Source organism: Colossoma macropomum, unplaced genomic scaffold, assembly GCF_904425465.1.
Source record: "Colossoma macropomum unplaced genomic scaffold, Colossoma_macropomum, whole genome shotgun sequence".
NCBI lineage: Eukaryota > Metazoa > Chordata > Actinopteri > Characiformes > Serrasalmidae > Colossoma > Colossoma macropomum.
Genome location: NW_023494810.1, coordinates 1,003,776 through 1,020,319, shown reverse-complemented (window position 1 = coordinate 1,020,319; position 16,544 = coordinate 1,003,776). Strand labels below are relative to the sequence as shown.

The window sequence follows — 16,544 nt, the reverse complement described above, 5'->3', positions numbered from 1 at the left end:
ATACATAAGGCTATAGCCTTACCTTCATGTGTGTTTTTCGATTGTTCATAAAATCCCTTAATTTTCACTGCAAGTCATTAAAATTAGTTAGAAAATGCCTCCAAATGACATATTTTGTCCAAAATTGTTCAAATCCCTCCACAAAATGTACGTTTGATATATTGCCAAAGTCTATAGTCTTACCTTCATGTGCGTTTTTCAACCGTTTATGAATTCCATTAATAGTCACTCCACGACGTCAAGATTAGTTGGAAAATATCCTCAAAATTATGTATTTTGTCCAAAATAAATCAAATTTCTTAAAGTTAGTTGGAAAATGGCCCCAAATAATGTATATTGTGCAAAAATAATTCTAATTCCTTCACAAAATGTACATTAGATATATTGCCAAATTTACCAAAATATGAACGGCTATAGTCTTCCTTTCGTGTTTGTTTTTCAACCATTCATAGATGTCCTTAATTTTCATTCCAACACATCAAAATTCGTTCAAAAATGTCTCAAAGTGATGCATTTTGTCCAAAATAATTCAAATTCCTTCATAAAATATACATTTTATATAGCATCAAATTTACTAAAATACGTAAGGCTATAATCTTCCTCACCATCTAACCCCCATGTCTGAAACACAAGGCCCATGGTCCAGATCAGGCCCGTGACACAATCCTATCTGCCTGCAAAATTATTTTAAATTTCTATTAATAGTAGCACAAAACAAGCTGTTTATGTTACTGAGCTTTAAAGAATAATGTTCCATTGGCTGCCCTGTAACGTATCTCATTCAAAAAGATGTTTGGTGAGAAACACTTCTTATAACTTCAGTGGGACTTGGTAGGTGCTCTGACATCACAAAATCAGTGAATTCAAAACATGCTGTTTCTGCATAACTACGTTTCATATATAAAAAAAGTGAGATGATGCGAGTTTAGGCGGCACGGTGGCGCAGTGGGTAGCGCTGTCACCTCACAGCAAGAAGGGCCTGGGTTCAATTTCCGGCTGGGTGACCAGGGTCATTTCTGTGTGGAGTTTGCATGTTCTCCCCGTGTCTGCGTGGGTTTTCTCCGGGTACTCCGGTTTCCTCCCACAGTCCAAAGACATGCAGTCAGGCCAATTGGAAATGCTGAATTACCCCTAGGTGTGAGTGTGTGTGATTATAAAAATAAAACTGTTATGAAGTGTTGAGGAGAGTTGGGCTCTAATTAGCATGGCGTCTCAGCAGCTCTTACCTTGATGTTCTAACTTCAGCATCAAACAAATGTAACGGATTGTTTGATCAAATATAGCTTGTTGTGTCAGATTTCTCATTCAAAAAATTAGCATTTTATCATATCAGGAAATCACTTAAAGTTACCATCAATTTGAGAACCAGTCTTCAAAGAGTTGCTGTTTCACTGGAGGTCTTGTCTTACAAATTTAGTCTGACTAGTTTGTCTCACTGCCTTTCTGGGTTGATGGTGCTCAGAACTACTCAAATTTTCAATATTGGAAATTTGGGTGAGCCTAATGGTGACATGCTTTTTGCCCTGTAGCTTATAGATGGAATCACAAGCTCACACCTCAAACAAGTGAAGAAGAAGTAAACAAACCAGCCCAATTTTACCTGCTTTCATTCTCTGTCCTGTGGGTGGCTACCAGACCCTTGGAGCAATGCTGTGGCCCTGGGGGTTATGCCGCGATAATTGCCCAGCCTGAGAGCCTAGGCCGTGGCCGCCGATATTGCGACGGCTTTCAATCAGGTTCTATACAACTTAAGATGCATTTATGAAACCCGAAAAACTGCTATTCACTTCTTCTGACAGCAGATTCATAAGAGAAAATTTTTTGCAGTAAAATGTTCAAATTTCACTACTTGCAACACCGTAATTCACATGTGAACCCCTGATTCAGAGAAAGGACTTTTTAATTCTATTTACTCTGATTTTGTTGGTATTTAATAATAATTAAATAATATTATTTAATAATAATAATAATAATAGTTACCTCAGTCGAAGGTATCACACTTGGCTGCTCTTGACCGCAGAGTCCACCGTACCCCAAGATAGAGACGAGACTGAACTCAACTAATACAACATGGTTTGAAACTTTAACAATGTTCATAAACTATATCAAGCTCTTATTTCACAAAATGAGAAAATTCAGCTTCAACTGATTGAAGCTCTGTAAGTTTATGTGCTTTGATTCACATGATACTCTCAGCCTCACGTTTCTCTGGAGCTCTTAGCTTAAATGTGAAGACTGGCCACAAAATGCTTACAGCCTTGAAAGACCCACCTGTGTTAAAGCTCTGTACTGTTTATGTTCTTATTTTATACTCAGATAAACAAAGCTGAGCATGAGGGAAATTTGTGAAAAGCACAGTATAAAAAATGCTGTGAAATGTCAAGAATGATTGGGCTCTAATTAGCAACGCGCCTCAGAAGCTCTTACCATGACTGAGCAAACTAGCACTAAACTAATCAAAATTTAAATGTACAACCTGTACATTTAGACCTGAAAGATTGAATCAATTTACTTTTTAAACAACAAAGAAAATAATAAGAATGCTTGGTCAAATTTGGCCTGGTGCACCAGAATTCTTCTTCATGGTAACTCAGTAAATTAGCATATTATCATGTCAGGAACTCACTAGAAGTTACCATAAATTTGAGAACCAGTCTTGAAATAGTTGCTGCTGGTTGATGGCCAGAGGTGGACCAGCAGGTGCTTCAAACCTGATGAAGAATCAAATACAAATTAGAACTAAAACAACTTGATAAAATCTAGCAAAAAAAAACGTGAAAAGCGTGAAGCAGCTTAGTCTTGAGAACAATAAAGGACTAGCTAGAGTTCTGAGCAAATGTTGTGGTGGTTATCTAACTGCATTGGTGGTATACACATCCCAAACACACACAGGTGCTGTGTTGAAGATACGCATTCTACAGTACCGGTCTTTTCAATAGAAATATCTCAGATTTTAAGCGTTTTCTCATCCTCACCGTCATCAAGAAGACCATTCACATCCCTAGCCTTTTAAAGACCCTAGCATTATGTAAGCACAAACAAGATTACAGTGGCTCAGGCTATGTGACAGGTGAGATAAGCGCCCTCGTAGTATAATTTGAGAGATATTATTGTGGCTCAGCCTACGTGACCAAGAGATAAGGGCTCCCTAGCGTTATGTAACAGTTATTACAGTGTTTCAGCCTACATGACCATGAGATAAACACTCCCTAGCGTTGTGTGACAGACATTACAGTGGCTCAGCCTACATGACCACGAGATAAGCGCCCCCTAGCAATATGTTACTGAGATTACAGTATGTTAGCCTATGTGACAGGTGACATAAGCGCCCCCTAGCATTATTCGACAGACATTACAGTGGTTCAGCCTACATGACAGGTAAGATAAGTGCCCCCAAGCGTCATGTGACAGTCTTACAGTGGATAGCCTAAGGACACTGAGGTAAGCGCCCCCTAACGTTTTGTGACAGACATTATGATGATTGACTCAGGACAACACATGATGATGATGGTGATGGACTCAGGACAACATATATAATGATAAGGATGATGATGGACTCAGGACAACATACATGATGATTATGATGGACTCAGGACAACACACTTGATGGACTTAGGACAACACACATGATGATGATAATTATGATGGACTCAGGACAACACACTTGATGATGGACACAGGACAACACACAGGATGTTGATGGACTCAGGACAACACGCTTGGTGATGGACTCAGGACAACACACATGATGATGATGATGGACTCATGACCACAAATATGATGATAATGATGAACTCAGCAGAACACACACAATGATAATAACGGACACAGGACAACACTTATGATCATGATCATGGACTCAGGACAACACACATGATGATGGTGATGGACTCAGGACAACTTACATGATGATGATGATAGACTCAGGACAACACATATGATGGACTTAGGACAACACACATGATGATGATAATTATGATGGACTCAGGACAACACACTTGATGATGGACACAGGACAACACACAGGATGTTGATGGACTCAGGACAACACGCTTGGTGATGGACTCAGGACAACACACATGATGATGGTGATGGACTCAGCACAACACATATGATGAAGATGGCCTCAGGACAACAAACATGAATATGATGATGGATTCAGGACAACACATGTGATGATGACGATGGACTCCAGACAACATATATGATAATGATGGACTCTGGACAACATAACTCTGAACCCTCTGCTGGCTCTCCAAGATTAACGTGGACACAAAAGACGCTGGAATAGCTGATAACTTCCACTCCATGGTAAGTCAGTTCTTAACTTGTTTCAGCTCATCTCAATTTTGTGCACCTGCATGTGTTGAACTTGTACTGTTTCTGCTTTCAGGTTGGATTGTTGCAGCAGCTGAACCTTTTGATTCAAAAAAATTCTAAATAAATATTTGCAACTATGTTTGGGTTGTCTTGTTTTAAATGCAAGTGTTCAGGAAGTTTATTTGGGGCTCTAAAATCTGCAGAACCCAATAAGCTATGCCTCTTTTTTCTTGCTTTCTTTTTTTTTCCTCATTTCCTGTGCTTTTTGCCAGTAGCCCTTGGAGTATTTAACTGTACAGAATTGTTGTTTAGCCAGATGGCTTTAGCCCAAAGTCAAGCCTGCCTTATAGGGAAATGGGCTGAGGGAATGTACTGAGACAATCTGTTGACTTTTGGGTCACTGCTTATTAAAGTAAAGGGTAAGCTCAGTTATTGGCCACCATTGGGAAGGTGGGGGTGTCTTGGCTTAATTCATTTTCAATGAAAAATGAGATCTAATGTTTTGTAAAGGGAGGGGGGGCCCTTGAGTGGTCATGACATGCTTAGGTTGAGCTTAAGCGTGAGGTGGAGGTTAAGCTTTATTCGGTAGATAACAATTGGTGAATAACTCAAACTTGATTGACTTTCAGAAAACAGTGGCTATAAAAATGGCTACAAACTTGAAAATACACATTCCCTTTTAGAGCAATAAGGTTACAGGTGTATCTTGATCCCATTGTACACACAGACTGTCACAGAAACAAATTTCTCCAAGAATCAGATTTGTGGAAGGTAGTAGAATTTTAGGATCCTAAAATTTCAATTAGACACCACCACCTTGCCAGTGATGTAATCAGGTGTGTCATAAGAAAAGGCTTTCCTCAAATTTAACCGTGTGACTGAAGTTTGCTAGACACTACTGGAACCAGATTCTATAGTCCAAAGAGGCAAAAGAATAGAGCTTTTGTTTTTAATCCAGAGGAGAACTACAGCCTACAGTGAATAACAAACTGCCACTAGCTTCTGTTATCATAGGTAGTCGGCCTCGTGTTTAAACATCCTTCACTTCAAACATCTTTATCAGTGGCTCAGTCTGCCACAGTAACTTGAATGATGCTGACAGTGTATGGACTGCATTTCCCATGAGTCTGTGCACAGACATCAAAACAGAAAATATAGATTAAACCAAAGGTCCTCTCTATTTAAGTCACACTTTTCTAACAATATGATTTTTAAAAAACAATTTGAATCAGATTCATCAAAAAAAAAATCTTTTAGATGGCAATGTAGCTAGTGATGTAAAATCGGAGAAAATTGTTTTTGCGAGTGTACACTCGAATATCAGACACACTTAATCTTCCAAAAGAAATATTAAATGGGCATTCTGGCATCTTATTTTGTCTCAGACATCTGTTGTGACTGACATGTACGAAAGTAACCCATCATATACTATGTTTATTAGCGATGCAATATAATTGACCTGAAATGAGCAGAAATCCTTAAAAATGCATTTCCCAAATGCATTTCTTTCAAGTAATAAGCTTTTAAAAGACATTTGCAACACAAGGTCTTGCGCATTGAAAACCATGAAGTAATGCGGCCTAATTGGGACCTGTCAATTGCTCATTACCTTAACAAACAGGCGATGTGAACACGTCATCCAAGCAGCCAATAGGGAGACTCGGGGCAGGTGCATTTTGATGATATTAAAGGAACATGTGGCTGCTTTCAGCCATTAACTAGGGTTCCTAAGCCTGCCTTAAGCACCTCCTTAGAACAAGCCTCAGACCAGTCTGTCAGCAAATAAAGATTAGTGAATAATTGAAAAAAATCAGTTGACTTTCATAAAACAAACAGTGCCTATAAAAATAACCACAAACTGAAAAATACACATTCCCTTTTAGAGCAATAAAGTTGCAGGTGTATTACGATCCCATTGTACACACAGACTGTCACAGAAACAGATATTTCTCCAAGTTTCAAAGAGATTTGCAGAATGTTTGGGATCACAAAGTTTCTAATGTTACAATTAGACACCACCTTCTTGCCAGTGATGTATTCAGGTGTGCCATAAGAAAAGCCTTTTCTCAAATTTAATCTTGTGACTGCCTGAAGTTTGCTAGACACTACTGGAACCAGCATTGGCACTAGTTTTCATTATCACAGGTAGTCAGCCTCATGTTTAAATATCCTTCACTGTCTTGAATATCAGGGGCTCAGTCTGCTACAGTGTATGGACTGCATTTCCCATGAGTCTGTGCACAGACATCAAAACAGAATATATATATATTAAACCAAAGGTCCTCTCTGATTAAGTCATATTTGTCTAATAATATGATTTAAAAAAACAATTTTTAATCAGATTCATCAAGCAAAAGCAGTCATGCCTGTTAAAAGCACAATTTAACCCTGTCCAAATAATGAAGGCGATATGTCCCCCCTGCCTCGTTAGATCTACATCTCCATAACCTGCATTGACAATTTTTTTGAAGGTTTGAAATCTTTTTAATGAGGAACATAAAACTGATAGATGGCAATGTAGCTAGTGATGTAAAAGCTAAACTTATCCAACTAAAACAAATGCAGAATTTACTCTGGAATACAGTTTTCTCATTGGACAAAATCATTTTTGCAAGTGCCCATCCTGGGTATGTCACCAAACATTCATTGGTCACACAGTATACACTTAAATATTAGACACCCTCAATCTTCCAAAAGAAATATTAAATGGGCATTCTGGCATCTTATTTTGTCTTCAACATCTTTTGTGACTGACATGTACAAAAGTAACCTATGAGATACTATGTTTATTAGGAATGAAATATAATCGACTGGGAATTAGCAGAAATCCTTCAAAAAGCATTTCCAAAATGCATTTCTTTCATTAAAAAACATTTAATTAATATTAAGTGTGACCAAAAAAGTGCAAGGCAATAGTTTTAAGTTTGCACCACAGATTATTTATTTATGTATTTTCTTTTTTTAAATATGAAACAAGTATGTAAAAATACACCAATATATCTTTCAAAAAAACAAAATTGATTATTTCAACCAAAGGACATGAAATATCATCTTTCTTCAAGCTTAAAATTTCCACAACAAAAATGTGTCCTGCTTTAAATATCAAAAGTGGAAAGGTATAACCTTATAAAAAAGTAGAATCAACTTTATTCCTTTATTAAAACAAAAAAAAAAAAAATACATTAACCAGCATTAGCTAAGGGCAGGGGTCAAGTGTTGGTGGGTGTCTACGGAGGAAGATTAAGAGCTCTACCACCTCATAAATTAGTTGTCACTCCAAATACACACACACACACACACACACACACACACACACACACACACACAAATCACACAAAGAAAAAAGAAAAAAAAACAATTACACAACTCAAAAAAAGTGCAGTGATGAGCCGTCTAAGCTACAGCCACCCGCTGCAAGCCACTGACCACCTGGCCTAGCCCAATCTGGAAGAAAAAGAAGAGAAAAGAAATATAAAAATAAAGAAAAAAATTCAACTAGATAAATTTATACAGTTCATATATATATATATATATATATATATATATATATATATATACTGGATGTGCGCAATGAGATAGGCACAACAATTTAGTTTTATTGGTTTATTTTATTTAAACAACAAATACCATGGTTGTAATGCACTCGAACACAGTTTTAAAAGCTGCAAAACAGATGTTCGCCAGATACACGAAGCACTTTGAGGTTTTGGCCACCAGATGGCACTAATGGGCACTGTGTCATAAAGCTTCGAGTAATGAACCATTTTTCAACACAGTTAGGAGGACAGCTTCAGAAAACTCAGGTTTGCCATCACTACTTAGATCCGACCATCCATTGAACTAAAATCACAACCAAGATTGTTCCTACCTTAGGCTGTCCACAACACCAACAAAAATTCAAAGAGATCCAATTGCTGTCTTAGCAAGCCACAACAAACAGCACCAAAGGCCAACAAAGAAATGCCGTTAAAGGACTCAGTCACCTGGGACCACTTACTAGGGGAAGAACTATGGGGAATGGGAAGACTACCACAATAAAAGCCTCCAAAGCAGGGGTGCACAACTCCGGTCCTGGAGGGCTGGTATCCAGCACAGTTTGGTGATTTACCTGCTCCAACCCACCACTACATTTATCTGTTAATTGCCAGGTTAAGTGGGTGTGTTTGAGCTGGGGGACCTCCAAACTGTGCTGGACACCAGCCCTCCAGGACCAGATTTGTGCACCCCTGCTCCAAAGGAATATTGCACCCATCATAATAAAAGGCATCCAAATACTTCATCCTGCCATATTAAGTAAAAGCTTTTAAAAGACGTTTGCAACACAAGGTGTTGCATGTTGAGAACAATGAAGTAATGAGGCCTAATTGGTAAATGTCAGATGCTCATTACCTTAACAAACACATGTTGTGAACACGTCATCCAAGCAGCCAATAGGGAGACTCGGGGCAGGTGCATTTTGATGATATTAAAGGAACATGTGGCTGCTGGGAGAAGTAGCAGAGAAACATTTGTCTATTTTCAAGGGTTACCAGGGTTGTCTTTGGAGCTTTGATTTTAGCAATGGCAGAAACAATCTGGAAGCCTTTGTGGTATGTTAATTTCATCTAGTATGTTTTAATGGAAAACAATTTGCTTTCTTTCTTAATTATATTTGTGTTCAACAGGACTTTGTTACTGGTGCTGAGTTATACTGTGCATGGTGATGCAGGAAGTGGTAAGTTTTCACTCTCCATTAGCAAGTTGAAATGTTCTAACAAACTACATGCTTTTAATGTGAAGTATGCTTAGTTTACAGACATGGTTGCACAAACGATGGTGCTCAGGATGGGACCACTGAAATGACTCCTGCTCAGGCAAGCTCTGAATCTGGATTTGGGCCTAGACAAGAACCTTATTTTCAGGAAACCCAGGACTCCTCAGAAACTGAGGCCTTTGATTCTAGTGTGACTGATGTGGGCTCAAGTGACTCAAGGGCATTCAGCTTTCAGGAATCTACCTACACCTCAAGCTTTCAGCCATTAACTAGGGTTCCTAAGCCTGCCCTAAGCACCTCCTTAGAACAAGCCTCAGACCAGTCTGTCCAGACAGCATACCAGCAGGCAGCTTCAGCCCAGCCTGTGCAGGGTAGTTCTCCATCCAGCTTTGTTTCTCAAAATGTTGGCTTTGATTCTAGTGCAGCAACAGGAACAGGCTCAAGGGTGTCTTTCTTCACTTCAAGCTTTAAGCCGTCTGCTAGCACTGCAAAGCCAGTCCAAAGCACCTACCAGCAGGTTGCTTCAGCCCAGCCTGTCCCAAGCACCTACCAGCAAAGAGTGTCAGAGCAGCCTGTCCAAGCTGCTTCCCAGAGAGTATCTTCAGCTCAACCTGTACAGAGCAGCTATCAGTCTGGCCTTTTTTCCCCAAGTGTTGGCTTTGGTGCTAGTGCTGTGGGAACAGGACAAAGTGGTTCGAGGCTGTTCAGCTCTCGGGATGTTTCCTATACCTCAAGCTACAAGCCCTCTGTTAGCACTCAAAGACCTGCTCAAAGCACCTACCAGCAGGGAGTTTCATATCGGCCTGTGCAGAGCAGTTTGCCATCCAGCTTTGTTTCCCAAAATGTTGGCTTTGATTCTAGTGCAGAGGGAACAAGTGGCTCTAGGGCATACAGCTTTCAGGAATCTAGCTATACCTCAAGCTTTCAGCCGTTGACTAGTGGTTACAAGCCTGCACTAAGCACGACCTACCAGCAGGCGGCCTCAGCCCAGCCTGTCCCGAGCGCCTACCAGCAGGCGGCCTCAGCCCAGCCTGTCCCGAGCGCCTACCAGCAGGCGGCCTCAGCCCAGCCTGTCCCGAGCGCCTACCAGCAGGCGGCCTCAGCCCAGCCTGTCCCGAGCGCCTACCAGCAGGCGGCCTCAGCCCTGCCTGTGCAGAGTAGTTCTCTATCCAGCTTTGTGTCCCCCAATGTAGGCTTGGATTCTGGTGCAACAGGAACTGGATCAAGTGTCTTGGGGGCATTTTCATACACTTCAGAGTTTAGGCCTTCTATTAGCACTGCAAAACCAGTCCAAAGCAGCTACCAGCAGGCGGCCTCGGCCCAGCCTGTCCCGGGCGCCTACCAGCAGGCGGGCTCGGCCCAGCCTGTCCCGGGCGCCTACCAGCAGGCGGCCTCGGCCCAGCCTGTCCCAAGCACCTACCAGCAACGAGTGTCAGAGCAGCCTGTCCAAGCTGCTTCCCAGAGAGTATCTTCAGCTCAACCTGTACAGAGCAGCTATCAGTCTGGCCTTTTTTCCCCAAGTGTTGGCTATGATTCTAGTGCAGTGGGATCAAGTGACTCTAGGGCATACAGCTTTCAGGAGTCTACCTATACCTCAAGCTTCAAGCCCTCTGCTAGCACTTCAAGGCCAGTCCAAAGCAGCTACCAATGGGTTGCTTCATCCCAGCCTGTCCCAAGCACCTACCAGCAACGAGTGTCAGAGCAGCCTGTCCAAGCTGCTTCCCAGAGAGTATCTTCAGCTCAACCTGTACAGAGCAGCTATCAGTCTGGCCTTTTTTCCCCAAGTGTTGGCTATGATTCTAGTGCAGTGGGATCAAGTGACTCTAGGGCATACAGCTTTCAGGAGTCTACCTATACCTCAAGCTTTCAGCCATTGACTACGGTTTCCAAGCCTGCCCTGGGCACCTCTGTACAACAAGTCTCAGCCCAGCCTGTCCAGTCAGCATATCAACAGGTAGCTTCCACACAGCCTGTGTGGAGTAGTTCTCCACCTAGCTTTGTTTCCCCAAGTGTTGGCTTTGATTCTAGTGCAGTGGGATCAAGGGGCTCAAGGGCATATTCTTACACCACAAGCTTGAAGCCCTCTACTAGTGCTTCACAGCCTGTGCAAAGCACCTACCAGCAAGGAGCTTCAGAGCAGCCTGTCCAAACTGCTTCCCTGAGAGTATCTTCAGCTCAGCCTGTACAGAGCAGCTATCAGTCTGGCCTTTATTCCCAAAATGTTGGCTTTGATTCTAGTGCAGCAATGGGAACAGGCTCAAGGGTGGTGTTCTACCCATCAAGCTTTAAGCCCTCCACCAGCACCTCTAAGCCTGTCCAAAGCAACAACCAGCAGGTAGCTTCAGCCCAGCCTGTGTGGAGTAGTTCTCCACCTAGCTTTGTTTCCCCAAGTGTTGGCTTTGATTCTAGTGCAGTGGGATCAAGTGGCTCAAGGGCATTTTCTTACACCACAAGCTTTAAGCCCTCTGCTAGCGCTTCACAGCCTGTGCAAAGCTCCTTGCTGGTAGGTGCTTTGGAGCAGCCTGTCCAAACGGCTTCCCAGAGAGTATCTTCAGCTCAGCCTGTACTGAGCAGCTATCAGTCTGGCCTTTATTCCCAAAATGTTGGCTTTGATTCTAGTGCAGGGACAGGCTCAGGGGGGTCCTTCTATACCCCAAGCTTTAGCCCCCCCAACAGCATTTCTAAGCCTGTCCCAAGCAGCTACCAGCAAGTAACTTCATCCCAGCCAGTGCAGAGTAGTTATCCATCTGGAACCAGTGGGACTGGACTGGCATCAAGTGACTCGAGGGCCTACAGCTCTTCAGGATCTTCCTATCCCTCAAGCCGTAACCCCCCTACTAGCATTTCTAAGCCTGTTGAAAGCCCTTTCCAACAGTTAGCTTTGGCTCAGAGTAGCTATCCACCTGAAGCTGCTTCCCAAAATATTAGAATGGATTCTTCTCTGACTGATGTGGAAGAAAGCGTCTTGAGAAATGACTACAGTTCTGAAGATGCTACATCTGGATTAAACTACAGCCCTTTCACCAGCATATCTACACCTTCCCAAAGTACTTACCGACAGGTGACTGCAGCCCAGCCCGTTCAGAGCCGTTACCAAGATGTGCCTTTTCCCCAAACCAGCTATGGTGCTAGTTTGAGTGGTGTGACCTCAACCGGTTCAAGGAGTGTGTATACCCCTTCAGACTCAGTGGCTTTGCCTGCCCAAGACATGGCTCTTAGACCTGGCTTGACTCCAGTATCTGCTCAAGGGTTCAGATCACCATATTCCTATGCTCAGGCTGTGAGTTCCCTAGACGACTCTGAACCCTCTGCTGGCTCTCCAAGATTAACGTGGACACAAAAGACGCTGGAATAGCTGATAACTTCCACTCCATGGTAAGTCAGTTCTTAACTTGTTTCAGCTCATCTCAATTTTGTGCACCTGCATGTGCTTACCTTGTACTGTTTCTGCTTTCAGGTTGGATTGTTGCAGCAGCTGAACCTTTTGATTCAAAAAAATTCTAAATAAATATTTGCAACTATGTTTGGGTTGTCTTGTTTTAATGCAAGTGTTCAGGAAGTTTATTTGGGGCGCTAAAATCTGCAGAACCCAATAAGCTATGCCTTCTTTTTTTTTTCCTCATTTCCTGTGCTTTTTGCCAGTAGCCCTCGGAGTATTTAACTGTACAGAATTGTTGTTTAGCCAGATGGCTTTAGCCCAAAGTCAAGCCTGCCTTATAGGGAAATGGGCTGAGGGAATGTACTGAGACAATCTGTTGACTTTTGGGTCACTGCTTATTAAAGTAAAGGGTAAGCTCAGTTATTGGCCACCGTTGGGAAGGTGGGGGGTGTCTTGGCTTAATTCATTTTCAATGAAAAATGAGATCTAATGTTTTGTAAAGGGAGGGGGGACCCTTGAGTGGTCATGACATGCTTAGGTTGAGCTTAAGCGTGAGGTGGAGGTTAAGCTCTATTTGGTAGATAACAATTGGTGAATAACTCGAACTCGATTGACTTTCAGAAAACAGTGGCTATAAAAATGGCTACAAACTTGAAAATACACATTCCCTTTTAGAGCAATAAGGTTACAGGTGTATCTTGATCCCATTGTACACACAGACTGTCACAGAAACAAATTTCTCCAAGAATCAGATTTGTGGAAGGTAGTAGGATTTTAGGATCCTAAAATTTCAATTAGACACCACCACCTTGCCAGTGATGTAATCAGGTGTGTCATAAGAAAAGGCTTTCCTCAAATTTAACCGTGTGACTGAAGTTTGCTAGACACTACTGGAACCAGATTCTATAGTCCAAAGAGGCAAAAGAATAGAGCTCTTGTTTTTAATCCAGAGGAGAACTACAGCCTACAGTGAATAACAAACTGCCCCTAGCTTCTGTTATCATAGGTAGTCGGCCTCGTCTTTAAACATCCTTCACTTCAAACATCTTTATCAGTGGCTCAGTCTGCTACAGAAACTTGAATGATGCTGACAGTGTATGGACTGCATTTCCCATGAGTCTGTGCACAGACATCAAAACAGAAAATATAGATTAAACCAAAGGTCCTCTCTATTTAAGTCACACTTTTCTAACAATATGATTTTTAGATTTCAGATTCATCAAATCTTTTAGATGGCAATGTAGCTAGTGATGTAAAATCTGAGAAAATTGTTTTTGCGAGTGTACACTCGAATATCAGACACACTTAATCTTCCAAAAGAAATATTAAATGGGCATTCTGGCATCTTATTTTGTCTCAGACATCTGTCGTGACTGACATGTACGAAAGTAACCCATCATATACTATGTTTATTAGCGATGCAATATAATTGACTTGAAATGAGCAGAAATCCTTCAAAATGCATTTCCCAAATGCATTTCTTTCAAGTAATAAGCTTTTAAAAGACATTTGCAACACAAGGTCTTGCGCATTGAAAACCATGAAGTAATGAGGCCTAATTGGGACCTGTCAATTGCTCATTACCTTAACAAACAGGCGATGTGAACACGTCATCCAAGCAGCCAATAGGGAGACTCGGGGCAGGTGCATTTTGATGATATTAACGGAACATGTGGCTGCTTGGAGAAGTAGCAGAGAAACATTTGTCTGTTTTTTGAGGGTGGCCAGGGTTGGTTTTGGAGCTTTGATTTTAGCAATGGCAGAAACAATCTGGAAACCTTTGTGGTATGTTAATTTCATTTAGTGATTTTTAATAGAAAAGTTTGCTTTCTTTGTTAATTATGTCTGTGTTCAACAGGATTTTGTTACTGGTGCTGAATTATGCTGTGCACTGTGATGCAGGAAGTGGTAAGTTTTCACTCTCCATTAGCAAGCTGAAAAGTTCTAACAAACTACATGCTTTTAATGTGAAGTATGCTTAGTTTACAGACATGGTTGCACAAACGATGGTGCTCAGGATGGGACCACTGAAATGACTCCTGCTCAGGCAAGCTCTGATTCTGGATTTGGGCCTAGTCAAGAACCTTATTTTCAGGAAACCCAGGACTCCTCGGAAACTGAGGCCTTTGATTCTAGTGTGACTGATGTGGGCTCAAGTGACTCAAGGGCATTCAGCTTTCAGGAATCTACCTACACCTCAAGCTTTCAGCCCCTAACTAGGGTTCCTAAGCCTGCCTTAAGCACCTCCTTAGAACAAGCCTCAGACCAGTCTGTCCAGACAGCATACCAGCAGGCAGCTTCAGCCCAGCCTGTGCAGGGTAGTTCTCCATCCAGCTTTGTTTCTCAAAATGTTGGCTTTGATTCTAGTGCAGGAACAGGCTCAAGGGGGTCTTTCTTCACTTCAAGCTTTAAGCCGTCTGCTAGCACTTCAAAGCCAGTCCAAAGCACCTACCAGCAGGTTGCTTCAGCCCAGCCTGTCCCAAGCACCTACCAGCAAAGAGTGTCAGAGCAGCCTGTCCAAGCTGCTTCCCAGAGACTATCTTCAGCTCAACCTGTACAGAGCAGCTATCAGTCTGGCCTTTTTTCCCCAAGTGTTGGCTTTGGTGCTAGTGCTGCGGGAACAGGACAAAGTGGTTCGAGGCTGTTCAGCTCTCAGGACGTTTCCTATACCTCAAGCTACAAGCCCTCTGTTAGCACTCAAAGACCTGCCCAAAGCACCTACCAGCAGGGAGTTTCATATCGGCCTGTGCAGAGCAGTTTGCCATCCAGCTTTGTTTCCCAAAATGTTGGCTTTGATTCTAGTGCAGAGGGAACAAGTGGCTCTAGGGCATACAGCTTGCAGGAATCTAGCTATACCTCAAGCTTTCAGCCATTGACTAGTGGTTACAAGCCTGCACTAAGCACGGCCTACCAACAGGCAGCCTCAGCCCAGCCTGTCCCAAGCGCCTACCAACAGGCAGCCTCAGCCCAGCCTGTCCCAAGCGCCTACCAACAGGCAGCCTCAGCCCAGCCTGTCCCAAGCGCCTACCAACAGGCAGCCTCAGCCCAGCCTGTGCAGAGTAGTTCTCTATCTAGCTTTGTGTCCCCCAATGTAGGCTTGGATTCTGGTGCAACAGGAACTGGATCAAGTGTCTTGGGGGCATTTTCATACACTTCAGGGTTTAGGCCTTCTACTAGCACTGCAAAACCAGTCCAAAGCAGCTACCAGCAGGCGGCCTCAGCCCAGCCTGTCCCGGGCGCCTACCAGCAGGCGGCCTCAGCCCAGCCTGTCCCGGGCGCCTACCAGCAGGCGGCCTCAGCCCAGCCTGTCCCGGGCGCCTACCAACAGGCGGCCTCAGCCCAGCCTGTCCCAAGCGCCTACCAACAGGCAGCCTCAGCCCAGCCTGTCCCAAGCGCCTACCAACAGGCAGCCTCAGCCCAGCCTGTGCAGAGTAGTTCTCTATCTAGCTTTGTGTCCCCCAATGTAGGCTTGGATTCTGGTGCAACAGGAACTGGATCAAGTGTCTTGGGGGCATTTTCATACACTTCAGGGTTTAGGCCTTCTACTAGCACTGCAAAACCAGTCCAAAGCAGCTACCAGCAGGCGGCCTCGGCCCAGCCTGTCCCGGGCGCCTACCAGCAGGCGGCCTCGGCCCAGCCTGTCCCGGGCGCCTACCAGCAGGCGGCCTCGGCCCAGCCTGTCCCGGGCGCCTACCAGCAGGCGGCCTCGGCCCAGCCTGTCCCGGGCGCCTACCAGCAGGCGGCCTCGGCCCAGCCTGTCCCTAGTAGTTCTGCTTCTAGCTCTGTTTCCCCCAATGTAGGCTTCGATTTTGGTGGAGCAGGATCAAGTCTCTCAGGGGCATATTCATACACCTCAAGCTTCAAGCCCTCTGCTAGCACTTCAAAGCCAGTCCAAAGCAGCTACCAATGGGTTGCTTCAGCCCAGCCTGTCCCAAGCACCTACCAGCAACGAGTGTCAGAGCAGCCTGTCCAAGCTGCTTCCCAGAGAGTATCTTCAGCTCAACCTGTACAGAGCAGCTATCAGTCTGGCCTTTTTTCCCCAAGTGTTGGCTATGATTCTAGTGCAGTGGGATCAAGTGACTCTAGGGCATA

General features: G+C 43.4%; 1 protein-coding gene and 1 long non-coding RNA gene across 2 annotated transcripts; both read left to right on the top strand.

Annotated features, from left to right (window-relative positions):
- Positions 1 to 4,234: 4,234 nt before the first annotated feature.
- Positions 4,235 to 4,457, top strand: LOC118799549. Its single transcript, XR_005006120.1, has 2 exons — positions 4,235 to 4,311; positions 4,394 to 4,457. It is a non-coding gene; the product is annotated as an uncharacterized LOC118799549 (long non-coding RNA).
- Positions 4,458 to 8,819: 4,362 nt separating this feature from the next.
- LOC118799982 (flocculation protein FLO11-like) lies at positions 8,820 to 12,594 on the top strand. The gene is made up of 4 exons (XM_036560129.1): positions 8,820 to 8,909; positions 8,985 to 9,034; positions 9,109 to 12,448; positions 12,531 to 12,594. The coding sequence occupies exons 1-3, from the start codon at positions 8,881 to 8,883 to the stop codon at positions 12,426 to 12,428; spliced, it is 3,399 nt and encodes a 1,132-aa protein (XP_036416022.1). The 5' UTR covers positions 8,820 to 8,880; the 3' UTR covers positions 12,429 to 12,448; positions 12,531 to 12,594.
- Positions 12,595 to 16,544: the final 3,950 nt, after the last annotated feature.